Source organism: Puntigrus tetrazona, chromosome 10, assembly GCF_018831695.1.
Source record: "Puntigrus tetrazona isolate hp1 chromosome 10, ASM1883169v1, whole genome shotgun sequence".
Taxonomy (NCBI): domain Eukaryota; kingdom Metazoa; phylum Chordata; class Actinopteri; order Cypriniformes; family Cyprinidae; genus Puntigrus; species Puntigrus tetrazona.
In genome coordinates, this window is record NC_056708.1 from 12,216,558 (window position 1) to 12,238,431 (window position 21,874).

Here is a 21,874-nt window from a genome sequence, read left to right on the forward strand (position 1 = left end):
CTACTTATTAAGAATATTTTAAGCCTCCGTCAGAACGGATAAAAGTGTTTTATATGTACATTTTTTGTAATATATATTAGACATATTAGACTTAGGCCTGACAAATTAGGCCTATTAGACACTTTAGGATAGGTAACACTTGTTAATATGTGCTTAATTAGCACTAATAATTGCTAATATTCTATGTAATATGCATGCTAATAAGCAACTATTAGGTGTAACCGTAAAATAAAGTGTTTTGTTTTGCTGATATTATATTTGAAATTCAATAAAATATGTTATGGAAATATGGTGTAAATATTAGCCAAATTTTTAAAGAAAACAAAAACACAATGTGCGTTGAGAAACAGACTCATATACGTGACCCTGGATCACAAAACCAGTTTTAAGTCGCTGGGGTATATAGCAATGGCCAAAAATACATTTTATGGGTAAAAAAATAGCGATTTTTCTTTTGTCAAAGTTATTAGGATATTAAGTAAAGATCATGTTTCGTAAAGATATTTTGTAAATTTCCTAATTAATTTTGTATTAGTAATATGCATTGCTAAGGACTTTATCTGGGCAGCTTTAAAGGCTCTTTTCTCAGTATTTCGATTTTTTTTAAAATGGTTGCATCTCAACCAAATATTGTCCAATATTAACAAACCGTACATTAACGGAAAGCTTGTTTTGGCGATGCATACATCTCGATTTTAAAAATGACACTCATGACTGATTTTGTGGTCCAGGGTCACATATGAGTATTTTTAACGTAAAATGATTTTCACACATTCAGTAGGGACACAGATGATTTCCAGCAAGTTTAAGTCACTTTGATGATTTTCTGGACGTCCCATATGACGGCCACGAAAACGCCCACGAGCAGGATGCGTTTGAGTATATAGATGAGAGTGACCGTACCAAGCGTCATGTCTTGTTCCACGAGAGGGCGCTGCTCTGAACAGTTCACTGCGTTTCCTCTGGCTGCTCCCAGCACAGTCATGATGTCTACTAGATTGAGTTTGCCCTCCTCTCTGGCCTCTCTAATCTCCTCCTCGAGCTCCTCGGCGGCCTCCGCAGCTTCCTCGGCCTGTTCCCCCGTCAGCACACCCTTAGCACCCTTCAGCCGAGGAGGTGCCAGGGAGCAAACGGCCCTCAGGCGGCTGTACGATCGCAGCTGCGCTACGTTGGCGCGCAGGAAGAGGAGCAGCACGTTGAGATCGTTAAGTGGGCAGCCCAGTTTCTGACCGCTCATGAGCCCCAATCCGGGCAGCACCTCGTAAAGGGAGAGGAAGGTTGTGTCCCAGCAGAACAAACGCAGCAGGCTAAAGAGAACAATAGGAGCTAGCAGCACGTAGACGGCACCGTTAGCTACGCTAATGACCTGGAACACAAGTAGGCCAGTCATTTTACACTGAACTAGCTCAGGCACCCAGGGCTGGTCGCGGAGGAGGCCCGTGCGTACGAAGCAGCTGAATTCGTCTTGCAGGAAGGCGGAGAGGTGGAAGTAGATCAGGTAAAGGCAGGAGGCGGACATGAAGGTCAAGAGCAGGAAGCCTCGCAGGAAGAGCATGCTGACCAGGAAGTAGGAGCCATGCTTGCACTGCATGTATCTCTCCAGCAGGGGGTACTCAAAGTAACGCTTTCGCTTGGCTCTAAAAAGAGAAACAGCAAAGGATTCAGCATTTATTATCTGACAAAGGACATAAACTTCTGAAATAAGGTGTAAACGTGTCCAGATTCGCATGTACCTCTCAAGCTCAGCCTGAAACTGCAGTGGGCTTTCTGAATGCAGTTTTAGGTCCAGAATGCTTTGAGCCAGGCGGACAGAGCGGTTGTAAGACTTGTCCAGCTCGTCGATGATGAAGAACAGGTCAGAGGTCAGGCTGGGCACAGCCAGATACCGCCAGATCAGAGCCGGCAGATACATTATCATAGCCATGACCAATAAGGAGTATGGAAACATCTGTAAGACCAAAACCAGTTCCATCACGAGAAGAATGGTTTACTGTAGATTTATGAAGTATTTATTTATATAAATTTACTTGTTAAATATTACATGGGAAATTTGTGTTAATATGTATTTACATAATAAATAAAATATATTATTATATGTAAAAAAAAAAAAAAAATATATATATATATATATATATATATATATATATATATATATATATATATATATATATATATATATATATATATATACAGAATATTATTATATATATTATATTCATAATATGTATTTACTAATTCAGCAAAAATATCTACATATTATTAATGTATTTATTTACTATATTTATATTCATTAATTTATCATTTTAATATATTATCTGTTATTAATATTGATTTTCTTATTAAACAAAATATTTAGCAGTAATTCTTGTATTCATATTTATTTACTTATTCAATAATAATTATAATTTATATTAATATGTATTTATAGAATGTCATAGAAGTAATACTCTTTCAGAAAAGTACATTTTAATTAAAATTGTTTAGAGCTATAAAACTGATTTTTCATAGTTAACATTAAGGTTAATATTTAGACAGATTAGAATAGGTCTAGTTTTAGAAAAGGGTTCTTTTTTTTTAAATCTAGAGAAAAAAAGCAGTGTTTCTGATTGCTTTCCATTTCATTGTCTAGGAGAAACAGTTGAGACATTAAAAAAATAATTTGTGATATATTTTCTGAATGATTTTACTCACTTTATGTACCCACAGTGAACGTTCTTCTAAGTTCCCATCTGTGTCAAACTCATGGTGCATGAGAGAGTCCCAGCAGTACGTGTCCACATATGCTGCCTGCTTTACTGTGAAGTTGTTGGGTGGAAAGCAGCTAATCTGTGGGCCTGAGAGCAGAAACAGAGAAAATGAACACGCTGAGACATAAACGACAGTATTCTAGCACCACTTGATGCTGTATAAGTGGAGACTCTGGGTGGCATGTCTGTAATAAATTTGATCTTTTCCAGGGATACAGATGGTGAAACCACCAAATGGAGGCAGGAAACACCCTTCTGTGCAGAGTTTTGCTGCCTGGGCGAGAGGGTGTGACCCAGCTGCTGAGAGAAGGCCAAGCTCTACTTTATATGGACCACTTAAACATCTGTGTCACCCTCCAAAACCTACAGTCAGCCTCCAATTTACTGCCTGAACACAACATGCCCCAACCCACGGCTATTATGGATAACTGAGATCTACTGAACATCTTTGCAAATTATATGATACCAAGCCAGGAGAGATATTCATGGAAATCTGAGTCTCCTAGAAGCTTCCATTTTAATCTATTTATGGCAATAAATACACAGTGGGATAAAAAAGTCTGAGACCAAACAAAACTTTTTCATATATATAATGTAATATTGTTTAATACGTTTTTCTAAGATTCAACTTTGAATCTATTTTTAAAAATCTATTTAAATCTGAAAATGAAAACTATGACTATGGATATACCATATGATTTAATATGAATATTAAATCATATATATATATTATATATATATATATATATATATATATATATATATATATATATATAGTTACATTTTACAGTATATGAGACATATAATATTACACATTATATTATATTGAATTACTATAAATATATCATATATGTCATATATATATACAAAATAATATATATAAACTTACATATAAATATACAATATAAATTTGACCTAAATAGATACATTTCTGAAATTGTTCATGTTATCATGTGAGCTACTTACATATGAGCAGATATGATGATCATCAGGTTTTTGTAATGATGTAATAAAAATGTCATCCTAACATATGTATCCTGCATTTTTTCCTGCATTGACACAATTTTCCTTCCAATGTAAAGTTTGCATTGATGTGTCCTAACCAATAACCTGAATGTTGTCAGACCACTATCAGAAGCAGGGAGAGAATCCGTCTGCTTGCCTTGCACGTCTCACTTTAATTAGCATATCTTCTTGTTAGTCTGAAATAGAGAGCTGGGAAAGAGCAGACTGACTGTAATTACAGACCCTTGTCATCTCTACACGTCTCTCTTAATCATCCTCATGCCAATTAACATCTGTGTGAGCTGATTGCAGACCAGCGCCAGAGGAACTGATTGCAACCTCAAAGTCAACTGCCTGCACAAAACAGACAGTTCTCTCCAATGCACTGCTGGCAGGAAAGCTCAAGTTAGTGGCATTTATAGCCAGCACTCGGCACCCATGGCGGTCACTAAAGATTTCTCCCCTGACAGCGACTTCAGTTGGTTTGCGAAGTCACATAAATTGCTAATAATCATTAGCAGATGCTTAATTCTCATATTTCACCACGCTTTCCTTCCTAAGCAGTACAGATAGCGCTGTCACCTCAGATGAACGCTAATTACATCCAGCATTCCATCAGCCCAGCCCTCAAGCTAATGGTCGGTCAATTAACTCAAGGGTTTGTGAAATTACTGCAGTGCCAGCGCCGCGCTGATGTCACTGACGACAACAGGGAGAAGAAAAAAAAGCCGCTAACCGATGGAAATCTCTCTGGCGAAGGCCATGGACACCAGAAGGAGCGGCAGGCCCACGGAAACGAATTTGATGACTTTATCCAATGGCAAATCCAGCTCCAGGTGTCGAATGCGATTGTCCCCATTACTGTCCCTCAGCAGGGCATCAGAGAGCATGGCCTGGGCGGCCGTGTTGGCGATAGACATGCTGGCAGCTGTGGACGAAAACAAAGACATTTCTCTGGTTAAAGGTTTCTTGGTTTAATCATCTGTGCTGTCATTCATATGACATTTTACACAAAATATGTCCATTAGCATCAGTATGAACGCGTAAGGGACAACTTAACTTATCACAGAATGCTTTGATGGTGTGGTTAATAGCAGGCGATACAGGAGCACACGAATGATTAGTCTTACTTACAAGATAAAGTATCAAATTACGCCTTCCGTGAAATTATTCTATTAAACAGTAATTACGTCGTCCATTAAATTACTTTCGCAGCTATCCGAGTTTGCGTTGACCAAAACCATTGATGTACTGCCACTTTAACACACCAGTGTTAAACAGCGATTATGATATAGCGCAGTACTGGATTTCACACACTGCGTGTCGCCTTTTTAAAGCCGGGATAAGAAAAGGTTCGCAATTTTTATGACGGTTATTTTAAACACTGGAATACCCCGCATCAAAGAACCAATGAGAAAGAGAATAGCGTTTGCCTCATTAAATATTCATAAGCTCTGTACGGTTACCTAAACTTTCGCTTGGCCTACTTTGAACGACAAAACTTATTGGAACGACAAAAAAAAAAGTGTACTCACGATTGTGGGCCAAAAATCGGTTCAGGACAAGTTAGTAAGCAAAAAAGCAAAGCCATACAACAACAACAATACTGTACATGCGCTGATGTATTTGTCATATCGATATGCAAATAAATGAATTGGATTGTTAAATAGGTCGTCCAATTCAACGCTACCGACACAGAAATATGGAAAGGACGTGCAAAAATTACGAATAAAAACGTTAACCTGTTGTTTACAAATGTACAGTGTGAAACCTGGACTATCCTGCATTCTTTTCTAACCCTAGGTTTAAGGCAGTAAATTATGAAGCGCTTTCATGTGGAACCACGGTTGCAGGGATAATATGTCACGTGTAGAAAAGACAGAGAGAGATAAAAAAAAAAAAAAAACGTACACGTGTACAATTACAGTACCTTACGAATTCCTTATCCAGCAGAGGAATGTATTGCGGATCAATCCAGCAGTAAACTGGTCCTGAGGCTGGAGAGGAGAGGGATGTTGGCCTGGATCTTAAGTATCGGAGGAGGTCTGAGCGAAATGAGAGGCTGTACTGGGCTGGTTTACAGGATAATTAAAAGAGTTAGAGAGGACTTTTAAGCCTGGTGGGGCAGAAGCAGAGAGAGCGAGAGGGTGGAGATGGACTGCTCAACCCCCGTGGTACCAATTCACTTCAAATGCACCCAGCTATGTGGCTTTTCTTGCCTCTGTCATTTTCCAGGTTATTTATATTCTCCAGCCCTGAACAGCCCTGTCTGAAAAGCCATGCTCAAAAGTGCATGTACAAGAATCCACAAACACTGTTATTTCAGATGCATACAGTCCTTCACAAAGTTTAGAGCTACTTAGATTGTTGATTAACCCATTCAAGCCCATAAGTTATTTATTTGAACGTACTGTGCAGCTTTTAGGCAAAACTTTTATAGAAATCTATGCAAGCATTCAGACTGAGGAGTTTGCAATCCGTTTGCAATCCGAGTAAACACCTAGAAATGGCCACATGAATTAAACACCTACACATGACACCATATCCAGTTGTCTAGTCATATGAATATATATGAAGGTGTTTTGTAACATCTACCTAGTGGAGACTTCATCAACTGTAGTTGGCAATGGCTTTGAATAGGTTTAAAAAAAAATCTGTGCAGGTTTATTTTTATACAGAGCTAGAACTTACCAAGTCTAAGTTTCCCTTAAGGTTTTAGCTATGCAGATCACAAAAAAATGAGGACCAAATTAAAATATATATAGTGTGTGTGTTTAAATATAAATATAAAAATATATATATATATAATGTATTTTTTTGTCTTTTATTTTATTAGAAATATTTACATTTTTATTGCCTTTTCAGTTTAGTTTCATGATTTTTTTTTTTTTTTATTTATTTAATTTTTTATCTAATATTAGTATTTTTATAATTTTAATCTTAATTGAAACAAAGGCATTTTTAATTGGTTTCACTTAACAACAATCCTGCACCAAAACTGTGATCATCCGATCATTTAGCAACAAGTTGCATGTTTTCATTTGCAGTAGCTCTATATTAGTTTGCAAAATGACAAACGGGTCCACTAGAGTCATAGTTTTTAATTATCAAAAATGATCTACCGAAACACAATAGATTATGACAACAATGTATACAAACAAATAATTAAAAAGCTCCCTTATCGTCACTTGCTCTGGAAGAACCATTTAAAAAAACAACCAAGGAAAGGATAATGAGAAACATGTACTTCACAAAGACCAACTGCAATAACATTCAGGAACATCCTGTCTTTTCTAAACATCACATCAGAAACAGGTGATTAAATCTGTAGACACAGTAACCCGAAAAGCTCAGAAATATCTTCACAGTTTTTGTTTCGTCCTTCACATAAAATAAAGAGGGGCGTTTCAGGGTGTGATACGCACCTGTAAATAAGTCTCTTGTTTTTCCTGCAGTGTTCTTCAGTAAACGTCATTTGTAGGTCCTGCGGTTGGAGAAGGGCACGAGAGTGTGAGAGATGCTTGGCACTCTGCGTCGAGTCTCAGAACATGCGCTTGTTTTGAACGAGGCTGATGTTTTTGTTTGTTCGTTTTTTGTGTTGTTTTTTTTTTTGTTCAGCGGACGGCATCCTTGTTGATTGTGCCACACTGCCTTTTGACAGTTTGGAAAATAAATATGAAGTGTCTGGGTAAAATGCATCGATATCAAATGTACATACATTGTGCTGTCAGGCATTTAGATTGTTTCTTTTTTTAATCTTCGAAGACTGAATATTTCGTTTCAAATAAAAAAAAAAATGAAAGAAAGAAACATGCCTAAAACATCCACTCGTTGCATGGTTATTAATATGACTGTAAGAGGGTAGACATTATGTCATGCTAAGACACCTGAGAACCAAAGAGACATATTAAACAAAGTAAGGCTTAAATGGATTATATGCATGAGAGTAGCATGAGCGCATGGCTAACGGCCCAATATACAGTACAATGTTCAACATGAATCGTATTCATTCGTCGAGTCCATAACAGGCCCCTCCTCTTCATTCTCATTGGATGTTCCGCGGCACTTAAGTGTCCACTGGATGCCTTCAGGTGGTGTTGAGATGTGTTGCCATGGGGATGAGTAGGAGTTAAGTCAATTTTGACATTTTCGTCTATCCGATGCTTTATTCAAGTCCTTCGTTGTGGTTGAGGCCCAGATCTCTCCGAGCCATCTGTCTGCCTCCCTCGATTTCTTCATCTTCTTCTTCGTCTTCCTCCTCGTCGATTCCCTCCTCTTCTTCCTCTTCGTCGTCGTCCTCCTCCGTGCCGTCCATGGAGTCCTCGTTTCCTCCCAGCATGGCTTGCTGCATGGCCAGTGTGGCCGAGTCTGAGGACAGAGACTGCAGGCCGTCCATGCCGAGAGAATCTGACAAACATACGCGCAGAAACACAAATACATCTTTTAACTCACAGGTATTACTGTACACTGTCAGGAACACTCGCTCATTTAAAAAAAGGGCAAAATTGGTAAAATGTTTAATTTTATTGCTCGCCAAGGCTGTTTACTTGTTTACTCAAAAATAAACTGTAAAAATGTAATACTGCAAAATGCAATTGTTTTCTATTTTGAAATATATCACTGTAATTTTTCTTGATATTTTAGGTTATTATTATTTTTATTATTATTATTATTAGCAATGTTGAAAACAGTTGTGCTGATTAATATTTTTCTGTGATTTTTAAATTATTATTATTATTTTCATTTTACTGGATTTATCTGATACAGACGTTGTGTAAAACTATGAGTGAAATTATAAATTCAATTACTTTTCACTTTAATGCACATTTAATTCATCCTTATTGAATAAAAGCACACATTTATATAAAAGAAAAATCTGCAACATTAGTTAACAATTAACAATATTTTTTACAACATTTATTAAACTTAGTTAATGCTCATTTCAGCATTTGCTACTGCATTATTAAAATTACATGTCGTGCTTGTTAACATATTTGAAGTTAGCATTATTGATTTTTTAATTTTGCTGTTTATTGCCCTGTTTATTTCCCTGCGAAACGACGAAAAAAAAAACCCTGACTGCAGAATGTGTTCATATTACATACTGTCTGAATTGTTTGTGGAGTGGGATCCGTGTGTCTGCAGGACTCCAGCTACAATGGAGTCGGGCCAGAAGCGCTGCGTGGGTCTGTGCTGAGATTTCATCTTCTTGGCTTTGGGAGCAGGGTCAGGATTACTGGCATCCAGCATGGGCTGCAGTATACGCCTGCGGGCATTGATAAACCTTCCAAAAGGCGAGAGCGAGAGCGAGAGAAAAACGATATGGATTAGACATATACCAGGATTTCTGTGTGTAGAGCAAAAACAAGTAGTGTGATTTTGTTTGTGGCCGCTAGATGGCGCCATTTTGCTGCGAATTGCGCGAAATTGTCCTTCTTACCAGTTGTTCACCTGTAATAAGGTAAGATTTGTTTGTGCCGCGATCTGTCTTTTCTCGTCTTCTGTAGGATAAGGATGCTGGAAACCAAAAAATGTATGACGAGGCATTATTCAAACGGTATCTTTATTTTGTAGTCCTTTTAAATAAATGCACATGTTTGCATTTATCTACTTAAGCTCTAATGAAATTCAGAACTGGATAGGATTCAAATAAAGTGCGTTTTAAACTCCCCAAGCCTCTTTTTGGTTTGCAGGGCAACGATGTAAGAAGAAAACACCTCCTTTTTCTCACCATGAGATGCTGGAAGAGCCAGGAACGCATAATGTTTGTGGCATGTTTGGGAAGGACGCCTCTTTTGTTTTTTGATTTCTTGTCATCGCCATCCAAGAGTGAGGACAAGTCCAGGTTCACCTTGGAAGGAAGAGAGAAGAGAGACGGGAAAGTGAGCGGGGGAGAGGGAGGGGTAGTTGCCACGGAAACAAAGAGAGTCGCCAGTCACCATTTCTTTGGCAGGGGCAGGAATGCCTTCAGTCACCATAGCAACGCAATGGGAGTAATGATACCTAAAATTAAAGCCAAGGAGGGTACATTTACTGAAGCCTTTCATCAAGTAAAAGAGCTGCGGAAAATGCAGTCAATTTTTCTCTTTTCATCAAACTTATTATACGCTCTGAAGTACGATTAATGTAAGGCGAAATGCAAAAGAGTTTTAACGGATGCATGCTAAATTAACTATTTATTTTCTTTCGGTTTACGCCATTCTGAGACTGGCGTATTAACATTTCAGAGAAGTTTAAGATGCATAATCTGCGAGAGCTCCGTGTGCGAATAAATAAATTAATAAAAGAAAAAAAAGGAAAAATTAACATTTCCACTTTGAAAATAAGGATAATTAATTTCATGCTACCATTGCCACTGAAAGCCATAAAAAGCAGCAGCTCCCCACTGATTTTAAAATTTTTAAATAAATAAATAATAATCAAGCTCTAAAAACAACCTCCTCATTACATTTGCAGCTGGGTGTCATGTGGCTCTTTCCCCATTCCTCTGCACACACAAACACACACAGAAGTGTGTGTGTGTGTGTGTGTGTGTGTGAGAGTGTGTGATTCAGGAAGCAGGGTGAATTAATTGGAGGCTTCATGCAGGGGTATTATTACTGAAAGCTTGTCAGAGATGTAGCTACGGGCGGAACTCTATTCCCAGCCTGCGTGTAGTGAAGCGCCTCGGCCCAAAGTTGGGTATCCACACAGGCTCCAGCTGTCTATCAAACCGCAACTCACCTGACTCATACATGAAGCATTCAAATACACACTAACATTTATAGAATTCCCAAGTAACTTGCATCCTGTACACAAAAAACATCATGATCTTAACTGCACTGCTGTCACTAATGTGGACTACCAATCAGCTTGAAAGCCATTGATAAAAAGAATCCGGATGATATATATATATATATATATATATATATATATATATATATATAAAGTACTGACAGAAGAACAAAAGCAATTAAGTAATATATATATATATATATATATATATATATATATATATATATATATATATATTATTAATATGATTAATGTAATAGAAATTATGTATTTTTCAAATTATTTTATTAAAGTCATTAAAGTCGTTAAATATCATTAAAGTCATCAAATTAAAACCAAAACAATATCCATTCCTCATCTTGACTACTGTTTATAAAAAAAAAAAAAAAAAAAAAAAAAAAAAAAATATATATATATATATATATATATATATATATATATATATATATATATATATACCCACATAAATATTTAAAAATTCTATTTAATAATCATTTAAAATTTCCTTATAATTTATTCGTTTTCCTATTTTGAGATTTAACAAAAGAATGGAGAAAAAAAAGGTTTAATGGAGACAACTATTTTATTTTTGCTTTACAAGATTCTGAGAGTTTAAAATGCTTAATCTGCAAGAAAAAATATGCTAAAAAATACATTAATTAAATTCATATAAATTTATTTTTTAAAAAATTTAATAAATGTGTAACGCCATTTTTACGTTAATTGTTGCATTCACTTAATAGGCCAATTAATGCATGAATGGATCTATTAATAATTCACACGGAAATTAGTTCTGCTTGTTTCATGAATAGGCCAGCGCTGTTCTAAATTAATATTCCTCAAAAAGAGTCAACATTAGCAGGCATCAAAATGTATAAAACCTGATGATGTTTGAAGCCATGTACACGCACAACATATAATATTTATAAAATATGTATATTCAAAAAAAAAGAAATCTGCACACAGACAGAAAATATAAAGTGCATATACAGTAAAATTCTTTAGCTTCTTTGAAACGGCAGCGATTCAGTGTTGTACACACTGCGAGGTAGTTTAGAAATAATCAGTCTGATTCTACAGTTTTATCCGTTCCCCTCACCTGATTGTTTTGGATTTGGATGGTTCCCTGCGGTAACCCCTGGGTCAACACCTGCCCCTGTGAGGTAACCATTGCCACCGGCTGATACAGCGTCCCACCTGTGGGAATCAGTCACAGCGGTTATCACACACTATACCTGCCTGTTGAAAACATACTGTAATTACCCCGCAGCACAAAAACAAACCGTTTCACCTTCCTTTCACTGCGCCAAAATAAAACAAAAGGGTATTCGGAGCGGCTCAAGAAGAAAACAAGGAGTTGCTGTTTTGACGCTAATTAGCATGATTTCACAGTAATTAGACATTCTTTATTCACAATGCGAAAGTATTGTTCTGCGTAAAGAGAGAAAATGATTAAAGAAAGAGCTGTTTTAATGTAGATAATGTACGCCGAAGTCCGCATTAACGTTCATTTGATGTCACAAATTTGGAAAGAAAAGCTGCTCTGAAAGCTGAGATCTCTGAATTTATAGCAAGCGGAAGGGACTGATGATTGGCCTCCTCACCTGAGACCACCTGAGAGTTGATAGTGGTCATGGCAACGTTGTTCTGTTGCAGCGAACCGGCAGGGACCACGATCCCAGAGGGGTTTACCGTGCTGGAGACAGACGTGAGGGACGGGGGTGAGTTCTGGAGCAGATCCTGAAGAGGACGACGAAACGCTGGTTAGTGGCCACATTTAAATATCTTGGGAATAGAAATTTGAAAATTGTAAATGTAAATGAAATTGTAAAAATGAAACGTTGGCGTTATAAAAAAAAATATGAATAATTAAATAATAATGAAAAGTATTACAAAAAGACAACAAAACTTAACAAAATAAATTGGTTGGTGAATTAATATTATGATTAAAAACAGTAAATTGAAAAACAACAACAAATGTAACAAATAATGAAAAAAAATGTTTTTTTTTTTTTACACATAAATATATATAATAAGATATCAGTAAATAAACAACAAAAAATGAACGAATAAACTAAATATAATATTTGAATGATTTTATTTTTGTCTGTAAGATTTTGTAGTTTCAGAAGGAACTCTTTCAATTCTTGTAATTTTATTAAGAAGCCTTTCTTATTACTATCAATAATGAAAACATGTAACAGTTTATTATAGGTAACACTGGTTAACTAATAACTACGACTTTTCTTATTAATAGTTAGTAAGGTGGTTGTAGGATTAGGCATAAGGACAAAGGTCATGTAGAATAAGGCATTAATATGTGCTTAAATAGCACAAATAAATGGCCAATATTCTAGTAATTGCTAATAAGAAATTAATGGGTGTAACTGTAAAATAAAGTGTTACCAAAAACATTTTTTGCAATAGAGTTTACAAGAGTTTTGCAATACATTCTTTTGGGATTCTGTGATGTATAGAACATACAGTTCATTTGAAAGAAATCTTTTGTAACATTATGAATATATTCTGTATTACTTCCTTTTGCTCAATTTAAAGCGTTGTTAGTGAAGTTGCTTTATTTCACAGAACGTGTACTTACAGTGTACTTACCCAGTAAGTAACTACATGGGGTAGGGGTAGGTTCATGGATAGTCCCTTGTTATTGTAATTACTACAAAAAGTACATAGTATGTGCATGATGAACAGGACTGTAAAATTAAGTGCTACCAAAAAATCTACTTTTGAACAGTAAAGCATACGTGATTAATTCCGGTTAATCTGACAGTTTATCTCTAATTTAATGTGAATTCAATTATAATCGATTGCCTGTTCTACAGAAAACGTCCGAAAGTGTGTACTCTAAGTCTTCTCACGCAGAGGTCAGCAAAGTTCAGCAGGAACAGCGAGGGCAAGCCAGATGTGACCTTTTGCATCCCCAGGAGAGGAGCTTGTGTTCGTGCAAGTGTAAATGTTACTGGTGTGAGAGTTTGTGCATTCATAGGACACTGTGTTTATGTGTTAGAAACAGCGTTTAGCCTTTAGACTGAAGGTCTAGGGAGATTGTATTTGTGAGTGACCTGCTGCAGGCCGAGGTTGGTCTGTGATGGTGAATACGGGCCGCCCAGGTCGTTCCGTAGCAGATTGTCACTGTGCATCTTGGTCTTGAGGCAGGTGATGTAACGGTTGCAGAAGTCTTTACAGAGCTCGTTCACCTTCTCCAGCTCCAGCAGGTGAATCCTCAACACCTGGATCGCCTTCACCATCTACATCAACACAAAAGAAGATACAGGAATCAGGTTTTCAAGAAGTATTGCATTAGATTGGTCAAAACCAGTAGTAATTTTAGTATTATTTATATTATATTATATTATGTTATATTATATAATTATAACATTTATGCCTATTTTAAATAATCTTTTTTTATGTATTTTTATGTTATTTATACATTTTTATATATATATGGGTAGTTGACATATACACTCTATAGTGGGACAGAAAAAAAGGTGTGTGTGTGTGTTTTAGATTTTTTGGGGTAGTTGCCAAGGCAAAGCAAATACTTTAGGTTTTACATTTAATATTTTTACATTGTATTTTATTTCAACATTATTTAAAAGATCATAATTTATATTTAGTAGTATTTTTGTGCTAATAACCAATAACACAACTGGCCTAAACAATAATTTAGCAAGATAAATGAATAATTGCCAAAAAAATCTAATAATTGAAAAATACAACATTAGAACTATACAATTTTTTTTTAATTGGTATAATAAATTAATAAATAAATGTATTCATTTATTTAAATGCCATTGTTTTAGGTAACCAAGATATTATTTTACGTTTAATGTGTTTATTTTAATGATTTATTACACTAAACTATGCTTTCAAACTGTGCTTTTGTAAAAATTTTCATGATGTATTTTTATGATTAATTGTATAAAAAAAGAGCAGTCAGGACATTCTGGAAAATAGCTCAATAATTCATAGAGGAAAGAATAGTATACAGCTCTGAAACTACATTAGTGTTAGTAATAATAATAAATAATAATTAAAAATAATCATTTGTAAGTGAATTATTCCTCTAAATAAACTACAATGGCTTTACTCAAAAGAAAAGTGTTTTTCTCACTTCCCACAATTATTTGAGGTTACCTAGCCAGCCCTGCTTGCCACTATTTGCCTGGTTGCGTTGTTCAATGCTACAAACACTTTGGAGTTCTGCTGATACAGTTGGACGCGACTGAACTTTCCGTTCCAACTACCCATTCAAACAGTCACCGCCCAAAGTCAGAACTCAAGGACGACCAAATGGGCTAAAAAATGCTTTGCCAAGAAGGAGATAAATCTGCCAATTACTGCAGCTCGTTTAATCAGGGCTCAGTGCCATCTCTCTGAGGCGAGAAAGAAGCGCAGCGCGGGCGCTATAACTGTCGCGGTGAAGAGTTAGTGAACGGAAGACCCGTGTGTGACCAGTGTGTCGTAAAGCACACAGATGCAGAGTTAATTGACTGAGCAGCGCTAGTCGGCCGAGCGCCCCGGTAATGATGAACAGTGACCTTTTTCCTCCTCCTTCCCTTAATTTCTAATTACTGTTAACTGTCTTGCAGGGCACAGAAGAGGAGAGATTATGAATATTAGGAGGAGAGTTAAAGGAAACGAGAGTACGATAGAGAGAGAGGGGGGAAAAAAAGAGAGCGGTGGCCGAGTGTCATTGTGACACCAACTTTTTATATTTAATAAAATGCTACTAATGTCATATTTCGTGTTTCATAATTAAAGTAACTTAAAAGACGCATAAAGTGCAAATATGCCAGCAGAGGGCAGCGCAGATGTGACATTTCGAAGTAAACAGGTTTTTAAGAGCTGAAATTAGGAGCACGGCAGGTCGAAAGCTGATGAGCACTCACCAGGTTGTCTAGTTCAGGGTCCTCGCTGAAGAAAGGCTTGTGGTCCTGTTCTTGCTGGTGGACGAAGTTTTCGATGTCGACGTCAAAGCTGGCAGAGGTGATGCACTCGGATCCCTGTGTGGCTTGTTCACACTTCTCAAACAGCAACGCCAGAAGAGGAAAAAGAGGATGCCTGCAGGACACAGAGAAGGCTAGTATTATTTTTATAGCATGCAGTATACAGTATACTGTGTGCAGTATGCAAATGTATAACGTCCCAAATGATTTGCTAAAATGCGAGCTGTACAAATAAAACACACTGTGTAAAAAGCGCTTGACTTTTTAAAATAATGGAATAAAGCCAGAAGCAAAAGTCTAGTGGTTTTTAACACCCCCTATTTACTCATTAATTCAACAAAGCAGATTTGAATAGTTTAATAATTTGGTTTCCGAAATTAAAAATATATTTTTAATCGCAAAGAAATTCATATATATTAATATATAGATTGTATATGCAATAGACACAATGTCAATAGGTTGTGTGAAAATACAGTTTTATACAAAATTATTCTATTTCAGATATATGGAAAGAAACCAGAAAAGTACCACAGTTTTAACAAACATATTAAGCAGCATAACTGTTCAACATCATTATTTTTTTTTTTATCAATTTAGCATATTTGAATGATTTTTGTAGGATCATGTGACACTGAAGACTGGAGTAATAATGCTGAAAATTTGGCTTTGAATAAATAAAATTAAAAAAAAACATTAAACAAAACAAACAAAAAAAAAACATTAAACACTCTTGCCAAGACCAAACTTTTATCCAATAGTATATATTTCAGTAATGTTTCCCATATACTGAAAATATGCAAAAGCAGTACGTAACAAGTTAACCAGAAAACAAGCAGTTTCATTGCTTCAGGCAGGACCAGCGACGATACCCAGCAGCTGAATGTATAATCTTTGTCATTTTCATTTGATTGTAGGCATAAAGCTCCGTCTAAAGGTTTCTTCTAGCAAGTTGACATTTGTCATGTTAACAGCATTAACATTTCCTGTATCATCAGAGAATGAATATGTTTGCACTGGTTTAAGCCTGTATAGAGAGAGGCTTCTGCTGAAGAGCAAACCTAATGAAAGCTAAAATTCACTCAGCTCAGCCTCTTGAAAGCTAAGCCTAGTCTGACATGCAGAACCCTGATTAAATTAATAAGAAAACAACATCACCACAAATGATTAAGGGTAATGCTTTTCCATTAAAACTCTGTCCTATGCTATCATAATGCATCATATCCAAACTATAACAAAACTAAGGAGCAGTAAGCAGTATTATTAATTGCAGATATTAGGAAAATAATTATGACAAATTACAGAATTGCTCAATGAAAGATGATTGTTTTAGAAGCGTTTTATTATATTTTTGCATTTACTCAATATAAATACTGTAAAAGGTCACCTTGTAAAAGATCAAATATTTGCTTATTTATATCTTAACCTAACCTAACCTATCCTATCTTATCCTATCCTTTTTTATCTTATCTTATCCTAACCTAACCTAACCTATCCTATCCTATCCTATCCTATCCTATCCGATCCGATCCGATCCTTTCCTTTCCTTTCCTAACCTATCCTTTTTCCTTTCCTTTCCTTTCCTTTCCTTTCCTTTCCTTTCCTTTCCTTTCCTTTCCTATCCGATCCTTTCCTATCCTATCCTATCCTATCCTATCCGATCCTATCCTATCCTATCCTATCCTATCCTATCCTATCCTATCCTATCCTAACCTAACCTATCCGATTCTATCCTAAACTATCCTATCTTATCCTATCCTTTTTTATCTTATTTTATCCTAACCTATCCTATCCTATCCTATCCTATCCTATCCTATCCTATCCTATCCTATCCTATCCAATCCTTTCCTAACCTATCCTATCCTATCCTATCCTATCCTATCCTATCCTAACCTATCCTATTCTATCCTATCCTATACCTAACCTATCTGATTCTATCCTAACCTATCCTATCTTATCCTATCCTATCCTAACCTATCTGATTCTATCCTAACCTATCCTAACCTATCCTATCCTATCCTATCCTTTTTTATCTTATCTTATCTCTTATCTTATCTTATCCTACCCTATCCTGCCTTATCCTATCCTACCTTATCTTATCCTATGTGGGTTCCTGTGTGTGTATATATGTATTGGTTTTTTTTTCTTGTGGAGCCTGTTTGAGAGACCGAGAGAGGCTGTGAGACTGGGTGAGGGGCCCAGGCTCCGGCTGTAACCCACCACTCTCATTTGCAGCCTTTAATAGCTGGCTATATTAGACTCTAATCTGCCTGATCCCAATTTAATGCCGCTCCCTCCAGCTGACGTGACAGGAATACTAAACAGGCTCACAGTGCTGAGCAGCGAGGCGATCTGCGCTCCCTCCGGGCTCGTCCCGCTCCCCTCCACCGTGCCAGCCCCTCTTCCTCTCTCCCCTCCCCAGTCACACTAAATCCTGGAGGGCATGGCTGGGTTATCTCTACCCTTCTCTCTCTTTGCAGGCCTGGATCATAACCCGGACACAGCCCTAAAGGCCCAAAGCCAAAGGATGCTATCAATTTAGCTCTCCGAGGATTTGGCAAGTAGGCTGAGGAACAAACTACCCAGAAATTAGAGCATAAAATCGAATTGGAAAGTTAAGCCACAAGGTACAGGTTCATCCGAACACTCACATTCCCTGGAGTGAATCTAATAATGCTGCATTATCTTTATTAGGAGGTTATATTTCACATAACAGTCATCTGCGGCAGAAACTATGTGCATTTTTTGAAACTTCAGTCATGTCTTGCATACAGATGCAATGACGGACATGAAGCAGTTCTTATTCTGAACATAACATTTCTGATTGCATTATTTCAGACGACATAACAAGCGCAGTAAAATCTTTGTTACTAAAGATGGCCAGAACACTTACAGCAGTTACTCTATAAACTAATTGCCTCGGTTGTTTCAAAGGCTAAACGAGGTTGGAAAAACTCTTAAATGTAATCTGATCTCTCTGAGCAACTCCAGACTTTTAAATCTCTTCATCTATGCGTCCTGGATGAGACTGTGTGCCGCAAAGTGCCGACCTAATCGGTTAATCTTTCAAAATGTGCCGGTTAAAATGAAACACTTAATGCTATTTGTCTTTAACCTTTAGTTATCATCACTCAACTCTTACGGGAAAGACTGTCCAGACAACCATTCTTCAAACGTATAAGAGTGGGTCATTAGAAAGACTTTTACATTCTATGATAGACAAGAAAAGCAGTTTGAATAGAATAGAATAGAATAGAATAGAATAGAATAGAATAGAATAGAATAGAATAGAATAGAATAGAATAGAAATTTTAATTAATACAGATCAAGACGTGCACAAACTAGTGTACTGGTATAATTAAAATCTCAAACAAATAATTCCAGAGGGCAGGTTATTGCAATGAATACAGTTTGGTTCTGACAGACTTCCAGTGTAAGGACTGAAATACAATGGACGTTAATGGAAAAATTCTGGACGGACTACCCCTTTAAAGTTTGAGAAAGCAAATAAAACATACGAAAAACAAACATCAGTCAGTTTGAATTCACAATGATTGTGAATGACTGTGAATAAAAAGACTTGAAAGACTCTAATTGATTTGATGAATCTCTGAGAGTAGTAAGTGAATTAACATCTGACTCGTCTACCGAACTGCAGCATGACTTTAAAATAAAGACAAATGTGTCTTAAATTAAGTTTTAAGGGGAGACACAGTTTTTTCACTGTTTTTTCAGTCAGCTGTCAAATTTGAGATTTTGGGTTTTTCATAAATTATTTTTTTGTTGAAAGAAAACTTTCAAAACACAGTGTTAGGTGTTTCTTTTATAACACTTTATTTATTTGTATCAACAGATTTTGATCGCAATGCATTTTTTACTTTAGTATTACATAACACACACCAAACGTTATATGTGTATCCCTGTCTATACCCTGAAGGATTTGCTCATATATAATTTGCTTGATATTACTGTCAAAATGTATTGTTTTGTGTATTCTATGAAGAGACTAAATGAGATACCCCAAATTCTCTCTGTGAAAACTTCTGACTCTAATATGCCAAAAAAGTAATTTTGAAACTGACAACCAGTGTTTAAATTTATGTTTTTAAAAATGTGTGCAAATTAGCCCACATTTAATTAAACACTCCATCATTTGCATATTTAAACATAATATTTTATAAAACTTGTAAGGCAAAAAATGTTTGCAATTATCAGTATAATCAATTAATTAGGTAAGTAAAGTGATAACTATTAGTTATTTTTTTTACCCTATTCACCTGCAATGTCTCACCTTAAATAAAAAAAGTGAAAAAAAAGTTCCAAAAACAAACACACCAGTAGTTTAGTTCACAAATGCTTTATGAGCAGATGGTTTTAACTAAATGGAACTTTGATAAAGACTAATGATAAAAAAACTAATAAAAACTCCAGGCTTAGAATAAATAATTATGTATATAATAATTTGAAAAAAGAAAGAAAGAAAAACAACACTTAAATTCAGGACACTCATCGGATGATTTACATCATGACACATCATTTCTACATATTATTTTTCTTTTTCCTGGCCAAACACAAAAACAAACTAATTTAGTAATTTAGTTCACAAACAAATTAAATTGTATGACTAGGTCTTTGGAATGAAACTGAATCTTTAAAAAAAATTAGAAAATTAGAAATTAATAATAGAACAATAGTAAAAAAATAGTTAAAAAGCAGTTAAAAAGAAACATGCTGAAAAACTAGATTTAAAGAATCAGTTTACAATGTTAATCCTACACTTTAATGTTGATACGGTCATCTCATAGCACTGTGTCTCTACACTCTTGAAACTACCTAGAGCTGGTAAGGTGCCAGAACAGCGAGACATTATCTGCAGTGCAGAGGTCTCAGGATGGAGGGAGCTGGGGAACTATTAACCCATAAAAGTGTCACTTACTGAGATAAGAGTCAGCAGAACCGATCCAGCGAACTGACGAATAAAGTCAGACATGGCGTTTTTATTTCCATTCGACCAATACTAGGTTCCATCATCTCGGCGAATGAAAAACTTAAAGCTTAACCTAATTGGGTTTACCTGTTTTTTGATTGCACGCTAAATTTGTCATGAATATTTTAGCGTAGATGTCTCCAAGTTAGAAACCAAGGCCCTCGAAGATTAAAAAAGAAGTAAACAGCCAATAAATAAATCTTTTCTAAGAAAATGAAAAGCACATCAAAGCAATTCCGAGTCCCAAAATAAAGCTGGACGTGTTTTCATGCTAGCTCGAGCTGCATTTGTTTTGGTAGCATGGTGGGCCACCCACGGGCTGCTGGGGAGATGGGGGTGTGCGCTCTGTGTGCTCACCCGGTATGTTTGCCATCCTAATCAGGGCGAGCCAGTGGCTGCTGCCTTTATTAAACCCAGTCTGGGGTGCCCTCATGCTGAGAGCGCTCACACACATGTTCACATGAACACACACTCCCTCCTCCAGGCTGCATGTCTGGAGCTCAACCTGTATGGGAGGCGAGCACACACACACACACACACACACACACACACACACCACTCGCCATCAGGGTTTATATGGGACCCCTACTGCTGCATTTCAATGAGTGGCGGTGCTCTTTTTCAACGCTGTTTTTACCGCTCTCTCCTTCACCTGCGGGGTAAAGGCTAGCTGTGGCCTGTTGTGATACACAGCCGGCTCTTATCATTGGACCACAGGTGTGAATTTAGAGGTTAAATACTAGTTTACTATCGGTAAACTTATTCATACAAAATGTTCAGGTCTCTCGGTATGGTAAACGTGTGCACTGAACAAATGTAGCATTGTTTTAAGATCTCCGATCGCTGTATAAATACATTTCAAATGACATCCCTTCCTCTGCCTTACTAGATTCAGTGCAAAATAAACATGAATGAACATATCATGCCTAAAATATTCGCTCAATCAGTGTTTCTAACATGGAAAGACATCAATGAAACAGCTTGTAAACAAAAGGTCACGTAATTTTAATTTACCTTATTTTTGTGTTTGCTAGGCAATTTTGTGTGGTTTCTAGGGAGCTGCCTGAATGCTCTGTAAAAATGTGAAAAGTGTTTGTTTTGGGTGTTTTAATAGCATTTCTATACTGATTTGGGTACTTGATAGGACGTTTCTACTGTATGCAGTTGCTAGAGTGGTCAGGTTGATTTTAGATCAGTGCTATTTGGTTGCTAAGGTGTTCTGGGTGGTTGCTAAGTCTCTATGAAATAATGCTTAAAAGATACAGAGATTTGAGCAGCCCTGAGCAATAATATTGCCTTAGCAAGCACTGCTAACAAGTATTAGATTCATTCACAGACTAACCCGCTAACACGAACACACACGTTCAATCTTCACAATCTTCAGTCTGTGAAGTTCAGAA

General features: G+C 36.4%; 1 protein-coding gene across 1 annotated transcript in view; it reads right to left on the bottom strand.

Moving 5' to 3' along the window:
* Positions 1 to 532: 532 nt before the first annotated feature.
* Positions 533 to 21,874, bottom strand: part of LOC122352422 — a 66,498-nt gene continuing 45,156 nt past the window's right edge. The window contains exons 5-17 of the mRNA XM_043249837.1: positions 15,434 to 15,605; positions 13,604 to 13,789; positions 12,131 to 12,266; positions 11,626 to 11,723; positions 9,484 to 9,603; positions 9,193 to 9,269; positions 8,858 to 9,036; positions 7,920 to 8,159; positions 5,688 to 5,824; positions 4,489 to 4,720; positions 2,692 to 2,834; positions 1,734 to 1,948; positions 533 to 1,637 (exon numbers count right to left, since the gene is read on the bottom strand). Coding sequence (XP_043105772.1) covers positions 806 to 1,637; positions 1,734 to 1,948; positions 2,692 to 2,834; positions 4,489 to 4,720; positions 5,688 to 5,824; positions 7,920 to 8,159; positions 8,858 to 9,036; positions 9,193 to 9,269; positions 9,484 to 9,603; positions 11,626 to 11,723; positions 12,131 to 12,266; positions 13,604 to 13,789; positions 15,434 to 15,605 — 2,767 coding nt within the window. The 3' untranslated portion in view covers positions 533 to 805. The remainder of the gene's footprint in view (positions 1,638 to 1,733; positions 1,949 to 2,691; positions 2,835 to 4,488; positions 4,721 to 5,687; positions 5,825 to 7,919; positions 8,160 to 8,857; positions 9,037 to 9,192; positions 9,270 to 9,483; positions 9,604 to 11,625; positions 11,724 to 12,130; positions 12,267 to 13,603; positions 13,790 to 15,433; positions 15,606 to 21,874) is intronic.